This window comes from Rhincodon typus, chromosome 2 (genome assembly GCF_021869965.1).
Source record: "Rhincodon typus isolate 14 chromosome 2, sRhiTyp1.1, whole genome shotgun sequence".
In the NCBI taxonomy this organism is placed as follows: Eukaryota; Metazoa; Chordata; class Chondrichthyes; order Orectolobiformes; family Rhincodontidae; genus Rhincodon; species Rhincodon typus.
In genome coordinates, this window is record NC_063333.1 from 21,035,615 (window position 1) to 21,058,786 (window position 23,172).

The 23,172-nt window shown below is 40.1% G+C and overlaps 1 protein-coding gene across 1 annotated transcript in view; it reads left to right on the forward strand.

Moving 5' to 3' along the window:
* The window catches only part of LOC125485085 (vicilin-like seed storage protein At2g18540), a 48,702-nt gene that overhangs the window by 18,904 nt on the left and 6,626 nt on the right, over positions 1–23,172 (forward strand). The window contains exons 3-6 of the mRNA XM_048606145.1: positions 7,421–7,474; positions 12,232–12,778; positions 17,293–17,381; positions 20,891–21,295. Of these exons, the coding sequence (XP_048462102.1) occupies positions 7,421–7,474; positions 12,232–12,778; positions 17,293–17,381; positions 20,891–21,295 (1,095 nt within the window). The remainder of the gene's footprint in view (positions 1–7,420; positions 7,475–12,231; positions 12,779–17,292; positions 17,382–20,890; positions 21,296–23,172) is intronic.

A 23,172-nucleotide genomic window follows, 5' to 3' on the forward strand; every position in this document is an offset into this window, starting at 1 on the left:
GAAGGACAAGTGATGCAGATATGTGGAACACCATTACCTGCAAATTCTTCTATAAGTCACTCACTGTCATGACTTGGAAATATATTGTTGTTCCTTCAGTGTCGCTGGGTAAAAATCCTGGAATTCTGTCCCTAACTACACTTTAGGTGTATACTCAAAGAAGATAAATTACCACCATCTTCTCTAGGGCGTTAAAGAATGGGCAACAAATGCTGGCCCAGCCAACGATTCCTCACCATAGGAATAACTTCATTCACTCAGTATTGCTTTTTTTTTTGAAATTAGCCCAGGATAGGATACAGCCAACAGAACTTTAACCAAAATTTACAGGGAGTGGAGAATGGGAATAGATCAGCTTCAGAACAGTTGAGTATAAAAGTTAAAAGTCATTTGAACATGGTTGATTGCAGATCTTGCAGATGGGTTGAGGTAAGGATGGAGGCAAGTAGACAAAATTGGAAATAGGTGTTGCTGAAGATAAAAGATTAGCAGTTTGGTATGGGGATTGAGCACAATAACAAGGTTGGAAACAAACTGCTCCAGAGCAAGGTGGAATCAATTACAAGGATATATCAGGAAGGGGTAAAGACAGGCAGTAGAGAGGAAACATTGGGTGTTGGCGAGGTGTATGTGGGAGCTGATCCCATTTTTGCAATAACAGTGGAGATAAGGAAGGTAACTTACTGGAGATATTTTGGCTATAGTGCTGTGTTCGTATGAGTAGAATGCAGCAAAAGCAGCTTCACTCAGTGTAGAGTGAAAGATATGTGTTGCAGCAGTATGGTTTGGCCATCTTTTTCAAAGGCAGGGTTGAACGTTAGGAGTGTCAGTGCATCACAGTCACAAAATGTTGCCCATGACTTCACTTCAGATTCTTGGTGCTATACCAGGTACAAAAACTAATTGGAGCAATTCAGAGATGGGGAAAGATTTTGGAAATGCCTACGTTTCCAAGGACCTTGAATAGGAACGAGATTCATGATAGAATGGTTGTTTTCAAGCACCAAGGAATCAAAAGGGAGGCTCTGAAGAAGGGAAGTGATAATGGTTTTACTTTTGTGAAAAGTGTGAACTTTATCAGTAAAATTAATAATCGTACAAATTTTGTCATGTTTTTGTTTCCAGATTGTTAACATTTTAGACAATGCATAAGTGAGTTGTGAGTTTGATGATTCATTCTTGGCTGCCTGACTGTGCTATAATGCACTAAGTTAATTAGTGACCAATTAAATGGATTCATGATTTGAATGTTTACTTCACTTTAACTGCTACATCTCCAGGTGTCAGCCAGGATTTAATTTTAGTCAATGTTCTATTTATGCAATACCATGTGGAATCCAATTTGTTAACAATGTACTTTGCTAATGTGACAATATTATTTTGGTGATTTAGAAGTTGATTGAATTGGCAATGTCTATAACTTAATGCGTTGATAATTGTTTGTTCTTTGAGCTAGCAATTTGTGAATCTACTGAACTAAGTGATGACTGCCCAGAATAAAAATAGCCCTGCTGGGCATGAAGGTACACTTAAGAGATTTCCTCTTTAACAACAATTGTTGTACCTCCATGACTATTAAATTGGCCTGTGTGAATGTTTTCTTTGCTATAGCGACAGCAACTTGGTTACAAGTGACAGAATGAAAGTAAAACATGGCATGGTTTGTTTTAAATTAGCTGATCTTTTAGTGAAAGGAATGTTAGACAATATAAATGACAGTATGCTATTCTACTGCTAAGGTAAGCAGTGTTTAATGCTTTATTTCTTTAAACGCAAGGTTTATTATTTACATAGAACATAGAACATTACAGCGCAGTACAGGCCCTTCGGCCCTCGATGTTGCGCCGACCTGTGAAACCAATCTGAAGCCCATCTAACCTAAACTATTCCATTATCATCCATATGTTTATCCAATGACCATTTAAATGCCCTTAAAGTGGGCGAGTCTACTATTTTTGCAGGCAGGGCATTCCACGCCCTTACTACTCTCTGAGTAAAGAACCTACCTCTGACATCTGTCCTATATCTATCACCCCTCAATTTAAAGCTATGTCCCCTCGTGCTAGCCATCACCATCCAAGGAAAAAGGCTCCCACTGTCCACTCTATCTAATCCTCTGATCATCTTGTATGTCTCTATCAAGTCACCTCTTAACCTTCTTCAGTCTAACGAAAACAGCCTCAAGACCCTCAGCCTTTCCTCATAAGACCTTCCCTCCATACCAGGCAACATCCTGGTAAATCTCCTCTGCACCCTTTCCAATGCTTCCACATCCTTCCTATAATGCGGTGACCAGAACTGTACGCAATACTCCAAGTGCGGCCGCACCAGAGTTTTGTGCAGCTGCAACATGACCTCATGGCTCCGAAACTCAATCCCTCTACCAATAAAACCTAACATACTGTACGCCTTCTTAACAATGCTATCAACCTGGGTGGCAACTTTCAGTGATCTATGCACATGGACACCGAGATCTTTCTGCTCATCCACACTACCAAGAATCTTACCAGTAGCCCAGTACTCTGTATTCCTGTTACTCCTTCCAAAGTGAATCACCTCACACTTTTCCGCATTAAACTCCATTTGCCACCTCTCAGCCCAGCTCTGCAGCTTATCTATGTCCCTCTGTAACCTGCAACATCCTTCCGCACTATCCACAACTCCACCGACTTTGGTGTCATCCGCAAATTTACTAACCCATCCTTCTACGCCCTCATCCAGGTCATTTATAAAAATGACAAACAGCAGTGGCCCCAAAACAGATCCTTGAGGTGCACCACTAGCAACTGAACTCCAGGATGAACATTTCCCATCAACCACCACCCTCTGTCTTCTTACAGCTAGCCAATTTCTGATCCAAACCGCTAAATCACCCTCAATCCCATGCCTCCGTATTTTCTGCAATAGCCTACCATGGGGAACCTTATCAAATGCTTTACTGAAATCCAAATACACCACATCAACCGCTTTACCCTCATCCACCTGTTTGGTCACCTTCTCGAAGAACTCAATAAGGTTTGTGAGGTACGACCTACCCTTCACAAAACCGTGTTGACTATCCCTAATCAAATTATTCCTTTCTAGATGATTATAAATCCTATCTCTTATAATCCTTTCCAACACTTTACCCACAACCGAAGTAAGGCTCACTGGTCTATAATTACCAGGGTTGTCTCTACTCCCCTTCTTGAACAAGAGGACAACATTTGCTAGTCTCCAGTCTTCTGGCACTATTCCTGAAGACAGGAGTAAATATAGTCTGTGATCACCTAATCTTTCTGTGCGTAAGAATTTACTATGAAAATAATGGTGATGCTTATGATTTATTGTCATTTAGGTACAAACTGGACGATGCCCACTGGAAATTAACTTATATCAGTCAGGGATCTCATTCCTTCAGATCTCAGTCACTGGAAAATTTTAAAAATGTAAACTAATTTTTAAAAGCATTTCTTTGTCTCTTTCCTTGCACTTCAGAGAATTTATTTTTCTCTCTTTTGCTTTCTTTACCTAAAATGAAATTAATTTCATTATGCTAATTTGGATTTCCTTGTCAGACTCTACTCTCTTTATTAACAGTTTTTTTCAATCCTGGTTGATTAAGGAAAAACACAGTTGCTTCTCTCGTTCAAGCGGGCCCCAGATATTCTACAAAGAATGCTGTGTTTCAGTCTTTTGCAAACATACTAATGATCCCCCAAAGTCAACAGGAAATTGAGAAACAAATTCGTAAGGAGATCTCGATTATCTGTAAGAATAATAGGGTGGTTATGGGAGGGGATTTTAACTTTCCAAACATAGACTGGGACTGCCATAATGTTAAGAGCTTGGATGGAGAGGAGTTTGTTAAGTGTGTACAAGAAAATTTTCTGATGCACTAGACAAGGTGCAAAACCTGACCTACTCTTGGGAGATAAGACATGGTAGGTGATGGAGGTATCAATGGGGGAGCAGTTTGGGGCCAGTGACCGTAATTCTATTAATTTTAAAATAGTGATGGAAAAGGATAGACAGCATCAAAAAGTTGACATTCTGAATTGGAGGAAGGCCAATTTTGACAGTATTAGGCAAGAGCTTTCAAAAGTTGATTGCGGGCTGATATTTGCAGGTAAAAGGACGGCTGGAAAATGGGAAGCCTTGAAAAATGAGATAATGAGAGTCCAGAGACAGTATGTTCCTCTTAGGGTGAAGGGCAAGGCTGGTAGGAGTAGTGAATGCTGGGTGAAGAGAGAAATTAAGGTTTTGGTCAAGAATAAGAAGGAAGCTTATGTTAGGTATAGACAGCAGAGATCGAGTGAATCCCTAGAAGAGTATAAAGGCAGTAGGAATATACCTAAGAGTGAAATCAGGAGGGCAAAAAAGGGAAATGAGATACCTTTGGCAAATCGAGTTAAGGAGAATCCAAAGGGATTCTACAAAGACATTAAGAACAAAAGAGTAACTAGAGAAAGAATAGGACCCCTTAAAAATCAGCTAGGCTGCCTGTGTGTGGAACTCAGGAGGTGGGACGATACTAAATGAGTATTTTGCATCAGTGTTTATGTGGAGAACAATATGGAAGATAGAGAATGTGGGGAAATAAACAGCGACATCCTGAAAAATGTTCATATTGCAGAGGAGGAGTGCTGGATGTCTTAAAACACATTAACGTGGATGAATCCCTGGGACCTGATCAGGTGTACCCCACAGCTCTGTGGGAACTAGGGGAGAGATTGCTGGGCCCCTTGCTGAGATGTTTGTATCATCGATAGCCACAGGTGAGGTGCTGGAAGACTGGAAGTTGCCTAACGTTGTGCCACTATTTAAGAAAGGTGTTGGTAAGGAAAAGCGAGGGAACTATAGACCAGTGACCCTGACATCAGTGGTGTGCGAGTTGTTGAAGGGAATCCTGAGGAACAGGATTTACATGTATTTGAAAAGGCAAGGACTGATTAGGGATAGTTAATATGACTTTGTGCTTGAGAAATTGTGTCTTACTAATGACTGAGTTTTTTGAAGAAGTAACGAAGAGGATTGATGAGGGCAGAGCACTGGGTGTGATCGATATGGAATTCAGTAAGGCATTTGACAAGGTTCCTCATGGTGGACTCGTTAGCAAGGTTAGATCATATGGAATACAGGGAGAACTAGCCATTTGGATACAGAATTAGCTGAAAGATAGAAGATAGAAAGTGGTGGTGGAGGGCTGCTTTTCAGACTGGAGGCCTGTGACTAGTGGTGTGCCATAAGGATTGGTGCTGGGTCCACTGCTTTTTGTCATTTATATAAATGATTTGGATGTGAACGTAGGAGGTATGGTTCATACGTTTGTAGGTCACACCAAAATAAAAGGTGTAGTGGACAGCGAAGAAGGTCACCTTAGAGTACAATGCGATCATTATCAGATGGGCCAGTGGGCTGAGGAGTGACAGATGGAGTTTAATTTAGATAAACGTGAGGTGCTGCATATTGGAAAGGCAAATCAGGGCAGGACTTATGCAATTAATGGTAAGGTCCTGGGAGTGTCTTGAACAAAGAGACCTTGGAGTGCACATTCATAGTTCCTTGAAAGTGGAGTCGCAGGTAAACAGGATAGTGAAGAAGGTGTTTGGTATGCTTGCCTTTATTGGTCAGTGCATTGAGTGTAGGAGTTGGGAGGTCATGTTGAGCTGTGCAGAACATTGGTTAGGCCACTTATGGAATATTGTGTGCAATTCTGGTCTCCCTGCTACAGGAAGGATGTTACGAAACTTGAAAGAGTACAGAAAAGATTTACAAGGATGTTATCAGAGTTGGAGGGTTTGAGCTATAGGAGAAGCTGAATGGACTGGGGCTATTTTCCCTGGAGCGTCGGAGGCTGAGGGGTGACCTTATAGATATTCATAAAATCTTGAGGGGTATGGATAGGGTAATAGACAACGTATTTCCCCTGGGGTAGAGGAAGTCCAAAACTAGAGGGCATAGGTTTGAGGTGAGATGGGAAAGATTTAAAAGAAACCAAAGGGGCCACTTTTTCACACACAGAGCATGGTGCGTGTATAGAATGAGCTGCCAGAGGAAGTGTTGGAGGGTGGTACGATTGCAACATTTAAAGGCATCTGGATGGGTACATGAATAGGAAGGATGTAGAGGATATGGGCCAAATGCTGGCAAATGGGACTAGATTAATTTAGGATATCTGTTCGGCTTGGACGACTTGGACTGAAGGTTCTGTTTCCATGCAGTACATCTCTATGACTCTGTGACTAACAGGGTCCATTTTTGAAATGCTCTAGAAATTTGGTTGGCAAGAACAAGTGGCAGATGCTGTTCTTTTGCTACCTTATTTAAATTGTGGCACATGTGATTTTGATGAGGGAGCTTTGTGATTAGAATTTGCCTGGCTTTTTCAGATTAACTCAGAAATGCCCTGTATTTTATGATTACACTTGGTTACAGATGCAAAATAATGTGCTGATGTATGAACTTTAACAAATCAGATTTATAAATAATTTCATTTTTTAACAAGTAAAAGTCTATCTATTTTCCAGTGATGGAAAACAGAATAGAATAACAATTTATTGTCATATCTACTTTTACATGGAAAATACAGTGAAAAGTTCTATAAGTCACCACACCACAATGCCAGTATTAATGACATAAGTCATACATAATAAATTAAGGTAATAGAGGAAACTATAAATGATTTTGGGACCAGGATCTAGTTTTAGGATCTTACGAAGACAGATGCAGTGAATCTGAAAATGAAATGTAACCAGAATTAGGACAGTTTGGCATTTTATTTGTACTACTTTTTAGATTGGAGATTATGTTTCTTGCCCACTCCAAACTGATTCTGCAGGAGATTAAATAAAATTAATCACTGACTATGCTGCTTTTTTAAAAATATATTTATGGGACGAGGGCATCGCTGGCTAGACAGCATTTATTGCCCACCCCTAATTGCCCAGAGTAAGGAAGGCCGTTTCTTTCCCGAAAGGACGTTAGTGAACCAGATGGTTTTTTCCAATAATTGACAATTGTTTCATGGTCATCATTAGATTCTTAATTCCAGATGTTTTATTAAATTCACTAAAACTGAGAGAACTTCGAAAGGTCATTTTTCTCCCTCTGTAGACTTCACTCTTTCTGCTCCTCCCTTAATCTTATGTAAAAAGAGTTAGACATTATATTTTTGCTTCCATAAATAAATAAAAAGTGGGCCATTCTGCTTTCAAGCAAAGGAAACATGAGTGATAAATGTTTATGTAGATTTTCTAGCAAGATGTACATTTAATGCACAACTGCATTTTGATTTTTGAAGTACCTACATAAATATTTCAAATTCCCAAATTGATCTGCTTTATTTTGGTGTGGTTTCTGTTTTTTTGGTTCAGATTCCTGGTAATTGCAGGTTGTCTATATAGCCTCTTAAATATGTTTAATTTTACTTTTCTTTTAGACGAAAACCAAAGACGATACTTGGAAATCAGATGAGCTGCTCAAGCATATCAAGGTAATTGCTTTTAATTGCAAAATACAATACTGTCATAGGCCAGTCAGGACTGTAAAAGTTGATTGTTCATGGGTCAATTTCCCAAAAACCTTGATACTACAGAATTATTATTTGGGATATGTTTCTTTATAGCATTTTCTTAAAGATTAATTTGTATGATAAATTTTCAGGTACAAATCATACTTGAGTCTTGAATTGGTTTCGTATATATTGATTCATTTTGGTAGTGATGTTCAGGAATCCTGATGTTCGTTTATATTTAATTTTAAAGCAGTTTTTTGTCATCAGTTTCCTATATTTTGGTTAAGTATGCTGTTTCATTCATTCTATTTAAGTTAAGAAAATGATTGAAACAACATTTCATAGTATTAATTTAAAAATAAGCAGCTACCAACCCTAAGCAATTTATTTATGCTAACTGAAACTATAATTAAATCCCTTTCTTTGAGAAAGATTATTGTTAAGGTCTTATGAGTTGTCATTGTGGCTGAGGTATATCTTGGTGATGAAGGTTGATGGGAGAAAAGATAAGGGATTTGGGGTTGCTGCATGAGAGAGCAACAGTGCAAGCTGATTGCACTTAGTAGAGCCTGAGTAGGAATGGAAGCCAATTCCTGCGAAAAAATGGACTCAAGTTTGGGTTACACATGCACAAGACTTGGTGTATTCATGGAGGATGGGGTGAAATGATTGGATGGGAAGAAGAAATTAAACATTCCAAAATTGAAATGTGGGATCCTGTGATAGAATTACTTTGACTTGCAGAAAGTGTAGAGTCAGTTTGTTAACAAATTGTTCTGAAGATTCAGAGCCAACTCTGGAGAAGATTGGATCCAGCAGCTATTCGGCAATCATAGAATGAGAAGCGAGGAGGTTGTCAAGTGGAATTATATTGATCATAGTATGCATTTCTAAAGGATGTAAGAACAGAGCATTTAGAATTATATAATATAGTCAGCTAGAGTCAGTTTTGCTTCACGAAGGGGAAATCGTGCCTAACAGATGTATTACAGGAGTTTAATGACGTAACAAACAATGGACAACCAGTATATCTAGTATATTCCAATTTCCAAAAGGAGTTTGATAAAGTACCACATTTAAGGCTACTTCATAAGAGGTAAGCCCATGGTTTCGGGGTTGTATATTAGCATGGGTAGAGGATTGGCTGACTAATAGGAGATAGAGTTGGGATCAGAGGGGGCATTTTCATGATGCCATTCTGAAACTTGTGGTATGCCACAGGGATCAGTGCTGGTACCATAATTATTTTCAATATATTATCAACGATTTGGATGAGGAAAGTGAATGTGCTATCGCCATGTTTGTAGATGACACAAAAATAGATGGGAAAGCAAGCGGTGAGCATGGACACAAGAGTACAGGGATATAGACAGGTTGAGTAAATGAGCAAAAAACCTGCCAGATTGAGTATAATGTGGGGAAAATGTGAATTTATGCACTTTGACAGGAAGATAGAGGAACTAAATTATTATATAACTGTAGACAGACTGCAGAAAGCTGCAACACAGGGATTTGGGGGTCTGTGTGCATTATTCACAAGAAGCTACCATCCAATTCCAGTAGGTAATAGAAACATATAAACATTAAAGAGGAACAGGAGTAGGCCATCTGGCCCTTGGAGTCTCCATTACCATTCAGTACGATTATGGCTAATCACCCTGTTCCTGCTTTTGCACCAGATCCTTTGATCCCTTTAGCCCTTAAAAGTATTTCTCATTCCTTCTTGAAAACATTGAACGTTTTAGCCTCAAAAGCTTTCTGTAGCAGAGAATTCCACAGGCTCACTACCCACCGGGTAAAAAAGTTTCTCGTCATCCTAGTCCCAAATGGCCCACCCTGTATCCTTAGATTGTGACCCCTGGTTCAGGATTCCCCCATCGGGAGCATCCTTCCTGTGTTCATTCTGTCTAGTCCTGTTAGAATTTTATAGGTTTCTATAAGTTCCCTCCCCTCATTCTTTGATATTCCAGTGAATATAGTTCTAACTAATCATGTCTCTCTTCATATGTCAGTCCTTCCACTTCCTCAGAAAAGGAGACTAAAACTGCACACAATACTCCAGGTGTGGTCTTACCAAGGCCTGTACAGTGACTGCAAGGCATCCCTGTTTTGTACTAAAATCCTCTCTCTATGAAGACCAGCATACCATTTGCCATCTTCACAACCTGCTGCACTTGCATGCTTACTCTCAGCGACTGGTGTGCAGAGGAGCCAAGGTCATGTTTTACCTCCCTCGTTCCCAATCCATCAGCATTCAGATAATTCCTGTTTTTGCTACCAAAGTAGATAATATTTATCCACATTATGCCTCATTGACCATACATTTGCCCACTCACTCAACTTGTTTCATAAAAGCATTTTCCTCACAATTCACCCTTGCACCCAGCTTGGTGTCATCTGCATACTTGGAGATATTGCTATCAGTTTCCTCATTTAAATCATTAACATATAGTGAATAGCTGGGCTACAAACACTGATCCCTGAGGTACTCCACTTTCTGGCTGCCACACAGAAAATTACTCTGTTTCCTGTCTGCCAGTCAGATCTCTGTCTATGTAAGTACTGTACTCCCAATCCATGCACTTTAATTTGCCATGCTTATCTCTTATGTGGGATCTCATGGAATGCTTCCTGAAAGTCCAAGTAAACCACATTCATTGCCTTCCACTTATCAAATCTACTAATTACTTCCTTGAAAAATTCCATTAGATTTGTTAAGCACGATTTCCTTGTCGTAAATTAATACTGACCGTTCAATCCTGTCATTATTTTCCAAGTGCTGTACTATCAAATCTTTAATAATGGACTCTAGAATTTTCCCTACTATTGATGTCAGGATAACTGGTCTATATTTCCCTGTTTTCTCTTTTGTTCTTTCTTAAATAATGGGGTTATATTAGCTAGCCCCCATACCATCAGAACTACTTGAGAGTCTACAGAATCTTGAAAGGTGATCACCAATACATCCACTATTTCTAGGGCCACTTCCCTAAGTACTCTGGGAGGCAGATTATCGGGCTCTGGAGGTTTATTAGCCTTCAATTCTATCAGTTTCCCCAATTCCATTCCCTACTAATTCTGATTTCCTTTCGTTCCTCTTTCTCACAAAACCATGTTTTCATCAACATTTTTGGGGACATCATTGAGTCCTCCTTTGTGAAAACGGAACCAAAATGTAAATTTAATTGATCTGCTATCTCTTTGTTCCCCATTTTAAAGTCTTCTTTTTTAGATTGTAAGGGACCTAATTTGTCTTCACTAACCCTTTTTCTCTTTACATACCTATTGAGGCTTTAACAATCATGTTTACATGTTCCCTGCAAGCTCACCCTTGTACTCATTTTCTCCTTCTTAATCAATCCCTTTGTCCTCCTTTGTTGAAATCTGAACTGCTCACAATCCTCAGGTCTGCTCTTCTTTTTGGCCAATTTGTATGCCTCTTCCTTGGATCTAATACTATCCCAAAATCCCCTTGTTTGCCATGGCCGTCCAGCCTTTCTTGTTTAATTTTTGTTCCAGACAGAATGAACAATTGTTGCAGTTCCTCCGTGCACTATTTAAATGTTTGCCATTTCTGATCCACTGCCATCCCTTTAAGTACCACTCAATTTATAATAACCATCTTGTGCCTAATGTGGTTTCCTCTAGTTAGATTCAGGATCTTAGCCTAAAAATCAATGACATCACTCTCCATCTTAATGAAAGATTGCATCATATTACGGTCACTGTTCCCCAAGGGCCTTGCACAGTTAGTTTGCCAATTATTCCTTTCTCATTACATAATACCCAGTATTAATTGTGGTGGCCTGTGCTCAAGTTGGTTCCTCAACGTATTGATCCAGAAAAAAATCTTGCATGCACACCAGGAATTCCACCTCTTCATTTCAAAGGGAATGGAGTGTAAAAATGGGGAGGTCTTGTTAAGCCATGCAAGACCCTAGTCAGACCACAATTTGAATGCTGTGAACAATTTTGTTCCCCTTATTCTAAAGAAAGATATACTGGAGTTGGAAGTGCAGAGAATGTTCACTATGTTAAATCACTGGTATGAAGGGATTTTCTTCTGAGGAGAACTTGAGCAAGTTGACTTGTATGCATTGAAGTTTTGAATTGAGAAATTTAACAAGGTAGATGTGAAGAGTCTGTTTTCTCTTTTGGCAGAGTAAGGAGGTTGCATATTTAAAATGAAGATGAGCAATTTCCTTTTTCAGATGGTGTGACTCTTTGGAATTGCTTACTGTAGAGGGCTGGTGACACTGGTTTGTTAAGCATATTCAAAATTGAGACTGGTTTTATCAGTTCAAGAGTTGACGGTTTTGGAGAAAAGTCAAGAAAATGATGTTGAGGATTATCAGATCAGCCAGAATTTCACTGAACAGTGGAGCAGACTTCATGGGCCGACTTTTACTCCTACATTTTATTGTTTTATGGCCTAATATGATGGCTGAGGGAGAAGGGAGAATCAGCTGGAATCGAAGAATTTGATTTTGGGACCCAAGAATTTGCGTCTGCAGAAATTCTCTGTGCCCTTAATTTCAATAGTACTTGATGACAGAAGAAGTGTAACTATTGGAGCTGCGATGAGACATGACTGCACTTAATTTCACAAATCTGGCACAATCTAGTTCTCATTATTTGAAATTGTTTTGTTTGAATTGTCAGTTTGAATTTCCTTTTCAAAGAAGTATTCGATGGTTTTATATGCAATTTTTTTTTCCTATTTTGTTTTATTTCAGGCCGTCCAAGGAGATTATACAGATGACAATAGTAAAAAGAGTAGAGAAAAGAAAAGACTTAAGGATGAAGAATCTACTGGGAGCTCTGACTCTAGGGAGCGTAGACATAGGGGAAGGGAACGAGATAAGGAGAGGGAGCAGGATAAAGACAGACTGAGGAACAAAGGCAAGGAAAGGGATGGAGATCAATATAGAGAAAGAGAGTATGAAAAAGTACGGAAAAAAATAAAGAATGATGAAAAGTATAAAGAAAGAGAAAAGAAACAAGAAAAGGAAAGAGATAGACATAAAGATAGGAATAGAGATAAAGAGAAGATTCCAGTATGGGATCAAGACCTAGAATATGGTGCAGATACAAGAGGTCATGACAAAGAGAAACAATGGGATCTTTACACAGAGAGATCAACAAAACAAGAACATGAATCTGAGAGACACCGAGATAAGGAAAGAGACAGGAGAAAAGAAAGAGAGAAACTCCAGGAAAAAGAGATACAAAAAGATGAAATTGGTGACCAGCGACCTAAACATCGGCAGAAAAGAGATAAAGGTAGATTTGTATTTAATGTTCAAAATTAATGAGAGCCCGTTTCTGCAAAGTTATGGCATTGTACTTTTCATTAAAAAGATATTGTGCTTGACTTTTAAGGAAAAATTTCCATAAAGCCATTCTTGAGTTAGCTTATTCATTAGATTTTATGATCCCTAGTTTGTTATGAAATATTAATTTCCTCTCTTTGTGTCAGTTCCAAGTTACTTATGGATGAGGGAATTTGGCAGTCGTCAGCTTGTATGTTCGGAATGATATTCAAATTTCCCCTTTGGAACATTTGTTTGGTGCTTCAACTATTATTTGCATTACTCAAGGTCAATTCTGAATCCTGATTACCCTGGTGAAGAATAACTGTCAGCCTTAAATTTGCTGATACCTTATTTTAGAACCCAGTTAGGAGGGTCAACTGATTCCTTTTAATGACCCACTTCACTGGCCATAGCAAGGTTTATATTTTAAAAGGGATGTGATTTTGCCAATTAGTGTGTCTATCTCAGTCTCAGAAATATTTTAGTCAGGTTTCTTACCTGGACAAGTAACAAATAGTTTATTGCAAACTAATTTTGCTCAAAGAAAGATACAAAAACATTCACAAGAGGTTCAAAATGTACAACTACCAAATAAATTCATGAAAAATAACAAGACATCAAGCTTGGGGGAAAAAAAACTCTGCAGAGTGTTATCTTAAAAGTATTTTGTCCAAGTAACAAAAACAGAAATGGCTAGGAAAACTCTGCAGTCTGGCAGCATCTGTGGAGAGAAAGCAGAATTAATGTTTTGTGTCCAGTGACCCTTCTTCAGAACAGTTCTGAATAGTGGTCACTGGACCTGAAGCATTAAATCTGCTTTTACTCCACAGGTGCTGCCAGACTTATTGAATTTTGCAGCAATTTCTGTTTTTGTTTCTGATTTCCAGCATTCGTAGTTCTTTGGTATTTTGGTTAGGTCAGTTAAATTCAGAAAAAAAATAAATTTATGTGTTGTTAAAATATTGGTTTGCAGCCAGAGTCACTTTCCACGCAAGCTTTAGTCAGATTCCATATTGCAGTTTCCTCTGGATCAGGTATGGCTGGTTGATTTCTCCTCTTGAGACAGTGGTGTAATTGAGAATTCACCAGTGAGAACATCCACTTGCAGTGATGAGTGACTGAATTTTCCAAAAATTTGACAAAGTGTCAGTTTTGGGGAGTTTTGTGGAGGTTTTCTCTCTGTGAACTCTTGTGCATCTTCTCTCAATTTTGCAATGTTCATCTTATCAAATACACACCATAGCATTGGTCTGGTGCTCACCAGCAGAAGGGCTTGCAACTCCTCCGACCTGTCAGCATTCCTGTCACTGGCACCATATTTGAACCCAGCTGTTAATGAACATGTTCAAATGCTGCACACCAGGAATTAACCTTCACAGTTTCAGTATGTGAAAAATTACACAGGACATAGCTGCAAGAGAAAAATTGGCACCATGCTTTGCTTACAGGGACCTGGATATCCCCGTGAATGGGTGCTGCACAGGAAATCGTCCCTCTTTCTTCGGGACTGCCAAAGGAGACCATGATATCAGACTCTGCCAGCCAGGTCTGAAGTTGCCACCTGGGTTAGTGTAGTGTCCACAGTCCAGAGAAATGATCATGCATGCAAGAAGGTGAATGACCTTCTGTGCTCCATGAGGGAAAGTCCCACCATCATCTTTCTGCTACCTCACAGCCACGCAAATTCTGCTCCTGCACCAAAACATGGTGTAGCACTCTCACTGTTGCATGCAGCATCTCCTCTTGTTGGATCTTGTCCAGTCTGTTCCTCCCACTATACTATCCAAATATGCTCTCTGAATTTCATAATCACTCATTCGAGACTTTTTTGTTATTCATTCACAGGATGAGGGTAGTGCTGGCTAGGCCAGCATTTATTGCCCATCCCTAATTGCACAGAGTCAACCGCATTTCTGTGAGTATGGAGTCACATGTAGGCCAGACCAGGTAAAGATGGTAGTTTCCTTCCCTAAAGGACATTAATGAACATTAGTAGATGTGTTTTTCTGACATCAACAATAAATTCAAGGTCATCATCGGATTCTTAATTCCAGTTTTTTTTTTTTACTGAATTCAAATTCCACCGTTTGCTATGGTGGGATTTGTACCTGGGTCCCCAGAACATTGCCTAGGTCTCTGGCTTAGCAGTCCAGCAATAATACCACTAAGCCATTGCCTCCCCTACTGAATTGATTCGTAATGATCAACATCATGGCCAAGATTAATTGTTCCTAGGATTTTTATTCGACGTAATTGGTCACTGCATGAGGTGCATGTACAGAATTTTGATTATCGAAGTCTTTAACCAGTACTGTGTCAGTGCCTGATTAATGCAATTGCTCTTGAAGGTCTTCTCCTCTCTCAAGTGGAGCCTGCTCCTTCTGACCAAAAAAATACACTATAACCATTTTGGGTGTGGTGGCAGTCACATATTTGTTGTATGTTTGAATTCACATGTGGACAGAGAGTGAGTTGCATGCTCAGCATGTCAGCCACAGTTACTGCTTCCCAGACCTGTTCCTTTCTATCTAGTCAACCCCATCAAGTTTGAGCCACCCCACATTTCCACTCAACCCTTTTATATTTAACTGTTCATCTCTCCATTTTACCTCCTGAGCCTGAACTTAATTAAGCCAAACATTGTGATGCATTCCCCAACCCCACTGAAAATAGGATGGTGGAAAGGGAAATCAAAAGCCTCCTCCTGTAGTACCCTGTGCCCTCTCATGCTACAAGTTGTCTCCCTTCACTGTTATTGCCCCCCCTACATCCCAGCAAGCTGCCTCCACTCGCACACTTGACTTCCCTGACATCCCCACCACAGCAGTGGCCCCTTATAACCATGTGAATTTTGGTGAACAGATCCCAAGAAGCAACCCCCCTCCCAACCCAATGACTTGGAGTGACAGATCTGACTCATGATCAAAAAGATCCCTGACTGATTTCTGTACGTTTCCTAACTGACTTACTGCTCATCTTCGACTGGTTGCACACAACCTACAAGTCTGACGGTGGTCCACTCTGTGACTATAATCAGAAGGATCCCTGGCCCTAAACGTCCCTGGAATTAGTGTATCCAAGCTGCTGGGCTGAGAACAGGAAATGCCTTTGACTGACTATGGCAGCACATCCTGACTGACGAAAGCCCTGCTTGACTACGTTAAGAACTGGACCCCTTAGGCTTTGAGACTTGGCCATTTGGTTAATGCGCGCTCAGTGCGTTTGCAGCCTAAGTTGCTGGGGCATGGTGTAGGTGTGACATTTGTGTAATATGATGCCTTTTTGTGTCATGTCCATCCCCTCTGCCCAGTGCCAGCAAATATGACAAGCTTTCTGTCTGCACTAAAAGGCAAGGCAAACCAGAATTAGTGAAAGTCCCAATGTTCTGAATGAAGTGGCAGTGTGCAGAAAGGTGGGGCAGTGATGCTGTGAGCATCCAAGTAGGTCCAAAGTGAATAAGCACTGAAAAAGCAAGAAAGGAACCCTGTGATGCACGAGATAGGTGCCTGACCCTGTGCACAGAAGACTTGGAAGCAGCATTGCCACGTAAGGTATTGGTGAGCTATAAGTTGCAGCACTGAAATGCTGAACTGTATTATAAGCATGTCCAAAGTGTGTCATGATAATGTACGGAGGCTGGTACTTTGCAATTACCAACCTCTGAGGATGTAAAGTTCAGGTGGCTGTTGCCCATGGAGCATGCCTTGAGATGTTGAGGAATGCAGACCATGATGGAGGCCCAGTGAAGACACTGTGTGCTCCAGTCACTAGTTAACTGATTTATTAGACTTATTTTTCCTAATCCACCTGTTCAGAGATGTTATTACACAGCTCTGGAGCAGGTGGGACTTGAACCCAGGCCTTTCTAGTCCAGAGGTAGGGACATTACCACTGTGCCACAAGAGGGCCCCACAGGTAACTGCTGTGGAATTGGCACCAGCTGATTTCACCTAAATAGGTGAAAATCACTGAAATGAAAGGTTAATGCAAGCAGATAGGCTCCTTGCAGCTCACTAATGAGATTGCCATTTAGCCGTGAAAACTGTGTGTGGAAAATTTTTAATTATTTTCTTGACATTAGGTTTCTCATGTTTCATTCTTGCGATATTTTCCCAACTGTCTCACATTGATCAGGGGCTTGGAAAATTCTGTCCAAGGTCTTCCAATGGTTTCTCAACTCTCAAACTTCACTCAGAATGATTTCAGAGAAATAAAGGGTGAAGTCTGTTGTCCTGTGGTAGGTTTCCTCCGACTGTGTCAAAACCAACGTATTTTACATCTACAGATTGAGTTATGTCACCTCTCTGCAAGTATTACAGACTCGGTGTCTCCATTCAAACAGCTTGTGTACTTTGTAAATGCAAATGTTTTGCTGCTGTAATTTTATCGTATGACATGTTAGAACCAACCTGGTAGTTGCTGATCAATTTCTTGGAAAAGTTTGATCCTTACATGCGTTTCTAGTGTCCCCTTGTCTTTCAGAAAATTTGGAATTTGAAATGGATGACAAATATGAACGAAAAGAAAGAAAACATCGAGAGCGAAAAGAAAAGGAAGGGAGAACCACTGAAGTAAGTAAATGTATTATCCATTGTGCCTCATTGTAATTTTTTTGCTCCATTGTCCTGCCTTCACAGGCCATCCGCTATTGCTAAATTGATAGAGAGGTATAAATTATTCTCCGGCCTTTGCCAAAGTTGTTTTAAAATCAAAGAACAACCTGCCCTTTTATGTTTTCGCCAGATGTGGATATGTTAGGCTGGTGTCACAGGTAATTCTGGGCATGTATCATGTGGTGTATCATGGTCAACAGCTCGTATCGAAATCTTGTGTGCACCAGTAATGAGTGATTCCACCTTCAAAGTACATTCAATATTGGCAAAAGACAGACAAGGTGGAAAAGTTTTCCTTTGTCAAAATCACATTGGAAATCACTTATGATTTTTGATAACTATTTCAGTACAATGGCATTGGTGAAAATGTAATTGAATACATTCAAGCATGATGTTCTAGAAAAGGTGTGAATGAATTTGGGAGGCGGCAACTTGTTCAAAAACTTTGCAGAAGAAAGCAAGGTTGAAGATGGGATGGTGACTTGCAAGGATTGTGGAAAGAATCAAAGTTTGTTTGTTTGAAGAGTTGATTGATGATGGAAAATGTAAAGGAGAGAAGGACAAAGGATTGTATTAGGTGATGTTTGGGTGGGCTAGTGGAGGGAAAAAAATGATACAAGCAGCTCATTAGATGATTGCAAATTAATAACAAAGATCATCATGAGCTGCTTGCATTTTTGGAAGTTAGGGTTACGGGGCCAAGGGAGAGAGGTTTTAACGTTGTAATTTGCAGTAGATCAAATAAGCCTGATGAAAAGTTTTGGCTGATGAGTTCAGGACTCGGATGGCATTTTAAGTGGTCCAGTCAGAACTGATTACAGAAAATGATGGGGTGTTTTATCGTGGAAAAATTTGACATTTCACAAATATAACATTTGTTTTCCAGCATGTGAGAGATTCTTCAACAGTAGTAATTACTTGGTATGCTGTTTAAAAACCCAGTTACTCCTCATGAATAAGACAGAATTTGCAGTTATTTTTATATTTGCAGAATTTTTTTAACAGTGCTATTATGTTGGTAAGGGGGATTCTTCTATTACAGTCATAGAGCTGTACAGCATGGAAACAGGTCCTTCGGTCCAACTTGTCCATGCCGGCCAGATATCTTAAATTAATCTACTCCCATTTGCCAGCATTTGGCCAATATCCCTCTAAATCCTTCCTATTCATTTACCCATCCAGACACCTTTAAATATTGTACTTATGCCACCCTCCACCTCCACTGGCAGCTCATTCCATACATGCACCACCGTCTATGTGAAAAAATTGCCCCTTAGGTCCCTTTTAAATCTTTCCCCTCTCACCTTAAACCTATGCCCTCTAGTTTTGGACTCTCCCAGCCTGGGGAAAAGACCTTGTCTATTTACCCTATTCATGCCCCTCATGATTTTATAAACCTCTATAAGGTCATCCCTCAGCCTCTGACGCTCCAAGGAAAATAACCCCAGCCTATTCAGGCTCTCCCTATAGTTCAAACCCTTCAACCCTGGCAACATCCTTGTAAATCTCTTCTGTACCCTTTTCAATGTTCACAACATCCTTCCTATAGTAGGGAGACCAGAATTGAACGCAGTATTCTAAAAGTGGTTTAGTGACTTCTCATTGCTGTTTGTGAAGGCTTCAGTAGTGAATCATATGGAGGAAGCATAGAATCATTGACAGCAACTTCTGGTTTTCTGCATTCTCTATTTCAAATTTGTGCAGATTGTGGAAGGTGCTGCCCATTTCAGAGGAATAACTTTTTCACTGCCATAAGATCTGGGCCATAATGTTGGTGTCAGTAATGAACTAGTTTTTTTTAATTTTACTGTTATAATCACGTATGGCAATAGTCCCAATTCATTATGGTTCCAAATGGTATGCATCAAACTGTTAAGCTCCTGGATGAGGAGGGATGAATTGGCTCCCTTTCTTTACTCACCACTCCCCTGGTTGGATGCAAGAAGGTTGCTTCAAAAGGATCCCTTCCTTTATGAATACTTTCTCCCAGACCAAATTAATTTAGATTTTAAAAGGAACCAATTTGACCAGACTTCCTTGAACTAACAAAAAAGTTATTGATTACTGAAAGTGAGAAGAATTAATAATGCTACGCACAAATTAGAAATGAATCCAAGCATATAAGAATTTTTAAAACAGAGATATACGGCTCCCAGCCTCTCTGCTTTTCTTGAACAATTCACAGTTAAGCCTTGTGGAAGTAGAAGTGGAAGTTACCAGAAATCTTGATGTTGTTACTTGAAGAGTTGTTTTGTGGGATTCTTGGTTTTATAGGCGATTGAAGTTTCTTCATCCTAATTCCTCTGAACTCTTTTGCAACCAGTGGAGTGAAGCAGGGTCTTTATTTACAGCATGGGGTTAGCTAGGGGGTAGGTCTTTGACTGAGACTATCACAGCACGCTAACACTTGAGGCTGCGTGTGAGAATGTTCAGTCCCATTTCTCTGCTCCAGTCAAATTGTAGCTGGCTTTTTAACCCTGTCCTGGTGTATTCTTGAAAGGGATAAACACAAATTGTCTGCAATTTGAAGCTAATCCACAGGGAAGAGGTCTCTTGTGGCAAGGTGGTAGTGTCCCTATCTCTGAACCAAGAGGTCTCAAATTCAAGTCCCATGTGCTCCAGATGTGTGTCAAACATCACTGAACAGATTGATGAAAAATTCCAATAAAATTCACGGCGGTGGCTTGCTGTTGAGTAGGGGGCAAATAGCCCCTACTTATCCTTGTTGTCATAAAAGATTATAATGTAGTCGGTTTGAAGTATCTTTGATATTTTTAGGTTTTTACATCCCATCTCTCTCTCTCTCTTTCTCTCTAAGCAGCCACTTAATATACATCCACAGCCATTTTATCAGACCTCTTTTTTTTTTTGAAACAGCATTTTGGAATGATATATTAAAAATGTTCGCAGTATTTTGGGGTTATAACATTAACCATAATTGAGCTTAATATTTAATTTTATTATTAACAAATAAACATTGCCATAAAATCAATAATTTGGAATTTCCATTGTGCACTCAGCCTTTGATCCATTGTTGTGCTTGTTGCAGTGTAAACTTGTTACTGGAAGATCAAGGAGTGTGGTACTCTAAATAGTGGCATAGTTGCCTTGCCAACAGAATTCTTTCTCCATTACCTTTGCCCTGATTTAATTAATTTGTCATTACATTTTTATACAATTGTTCCTTGTTAGAAATATTTTATGGATTTTAAGTTAATAAATGATGAATTCCCTGGTTATTCCTGTCAACTATTACATTTTAATGGTTATTCCATTCGACAACATTAGTTTTGTTTTGAGAATGAGGTAGCAATGTGAAACTAAAATTAGAGCAGCAGATCGAACATGTATGTTTGGTTTGCAGTTGTTTCAACCAATGAGTCAAGGCTATTGATGAAACTGTTACTCAGTTTTCCTTAGAAAATAAAACTAAATATGCCCCATGAAAATATGCTTGCCCTGAACAGAATTTTGAAGACAGCAAAGAGAAGAAAAGAAGGTCTTCTGAATTTCGAGATGAAGATTATGATCGGCGATACAAGGAACACAAGGAATATGGACCTCATGATGGACATCGTGAAAAGCGACATAAAGAAAGAAAAGAGCCTGCTCAAAAACCAGCGGTTGAAGAAATGGACAGGAAACATAGAGTGAGAAAAGAAAAAGAATATAAGGAAGATGGGAAAAAACAACGGAATAAAGATATGAAAAATTCTACCCTAGAGTTTAGGGACAGAGAGCGAGAACACAAAGACAGAGACAAAAGAGATTGGGAAAGAAAGGAAGATCGAGAGCGAAAACATAAACATAAAGTGAAGAAAGAAAAGGAAGAAAAAGAAGGACAAGAGGACTGTAAAGGGGATTACAATGAGGTTAGTCTTTCTAAAATTGTTTATTTCTTTCTGTGCTTAACCAATTATTCTAAATTCAATCTATGTTTTATGTAGAAATACTTTATGTTAAAGTAGAAAACATTGATTCTTGCAAGAAGTGTGCTCAAGAAATTAGCTGAGTTTGCTTAATAGACACAGATTTGACAACTTTTCCACTGGTCATAGAGTCGTAGAGTAATACAGCATGGAAACAGCCCTTTGGCCCAAACTGGTCCATGCTGACCATGGTGCCGACTCGGCTAGTTCCAATTGCCTGCATTTTGTCCATGTCCCTCTGAATGCTTCCCATCCACGTACCTATCCAAATGCTTTTTAAATGTTGCTATTGTAGCTGCCTCAAACACTTTTGCCGGCAGTCCATTCCATATACGCACCACTCTCTGCATGAAGAAGTTGCCTGTCAGGTCCTTAAATCTTTCCCCTCTCATCTTAAACCTATGCCCTCGAGTTTTCAATTCCCTATCCCTGGGAAAAAGAATATATGCATTCATCCTATCTATGCCCCTCATGATTTTGTACACCTCAATAAGGTCATCTCTCATTCTCCTACACTCCTACCCTTGGTCAATCTCTCCCTATAACTCAGGCCGAATAGTCCTGGCAACATCCTCATAAATCTTCTTTGCACACTTTCCAGTTTAACTATGTCTTTCCTATAACAGGGTGACCAAAACTGTACACAATACTCCAAGTGCAGCCTCACCAATCACTTATACAACTGTAACATAACATCCCAACTCCTATACTCAGTGCCTCGACCAATGAAGGCCAGCATGCTAAATGCCTTCTTCACCGTCCTGTCCACCAGTGACACCGCTTTCAATGAACAATGTACTTGTACTCCTAGGTCTCTCTGTTCCATAATATTCATCAAGACCTTACCATTTACTGTATAAGTCCTACCTTTGTTTGACTTTTCAAAGTGCAAAACCTCACACTTAACTGTATTGAATTACACTTGCCAATCCTCAGCCCACTTCCCATCTGAATCAAGATCACTCTGTAATTTTTGATAACCTTCCTTGCTATCAATGATACCTCCTAATTTTGTATCATCCGCAAACTTACTAATCATGCCTTGTACATTCACATCCAGATCATTTATGTGAATAACGAATAACAAATGTCCCAGCACCGACCCCTGTGGCACAGTCACAGGCCCCCAGTCCAATAAGCAACCTTCAACCTTCACCCTCTTCTTTCTGCCATAGAGCTAATCTTGATTCCAATTAGATTGCTCTCCCTAGATCCCATGTGACCTAACCTTCATGACTAGCCTGCTGTGCGGGACCTTGTCAAAGGCCTTTACTAAAGTCCATATAGACAACATCCACTGTCCTACCCTCATCCATCCTGTTGGATACCTCTTTAAAAATCTCTAAAATATTTGTCAGACATGACTTCCAATGCACAAATCCATGCTGACGAGCCCACGGCTCCGCCCATCACCGACGCAGACGCAACCCCGCCCACCGCTGACGCTGACGCAACTCCGCCCACAGCTGACACCGACGTCGCTCCGCCCACAGCCTCCACAACCAGCAGCTCCAGAGGAGACAGCAACACTCAGCCCTGCTGAGTCTTCACCATCCCCCCAGACCTCTCCCTTACTGAGGACGAATGGTCAGTCCTCAGTAAAGGGCTCACCTTTGTCTCCCTCCACCCACACATCAACGAATACCGGTCACGTTTGGACATTGAGCAGTTTTTCCGCCGCCTCCGCCTCCACGCTTACTTCTTCAACCGTGAGCCTAACTCTCCCTCTACTGACCCCTTCTCCCGCCTCCAACACACCCCCTCCTCCAGGACACCACCCCAAGGCCTCCTACCCTCCCTCGACCTCTTCATCTCCAACT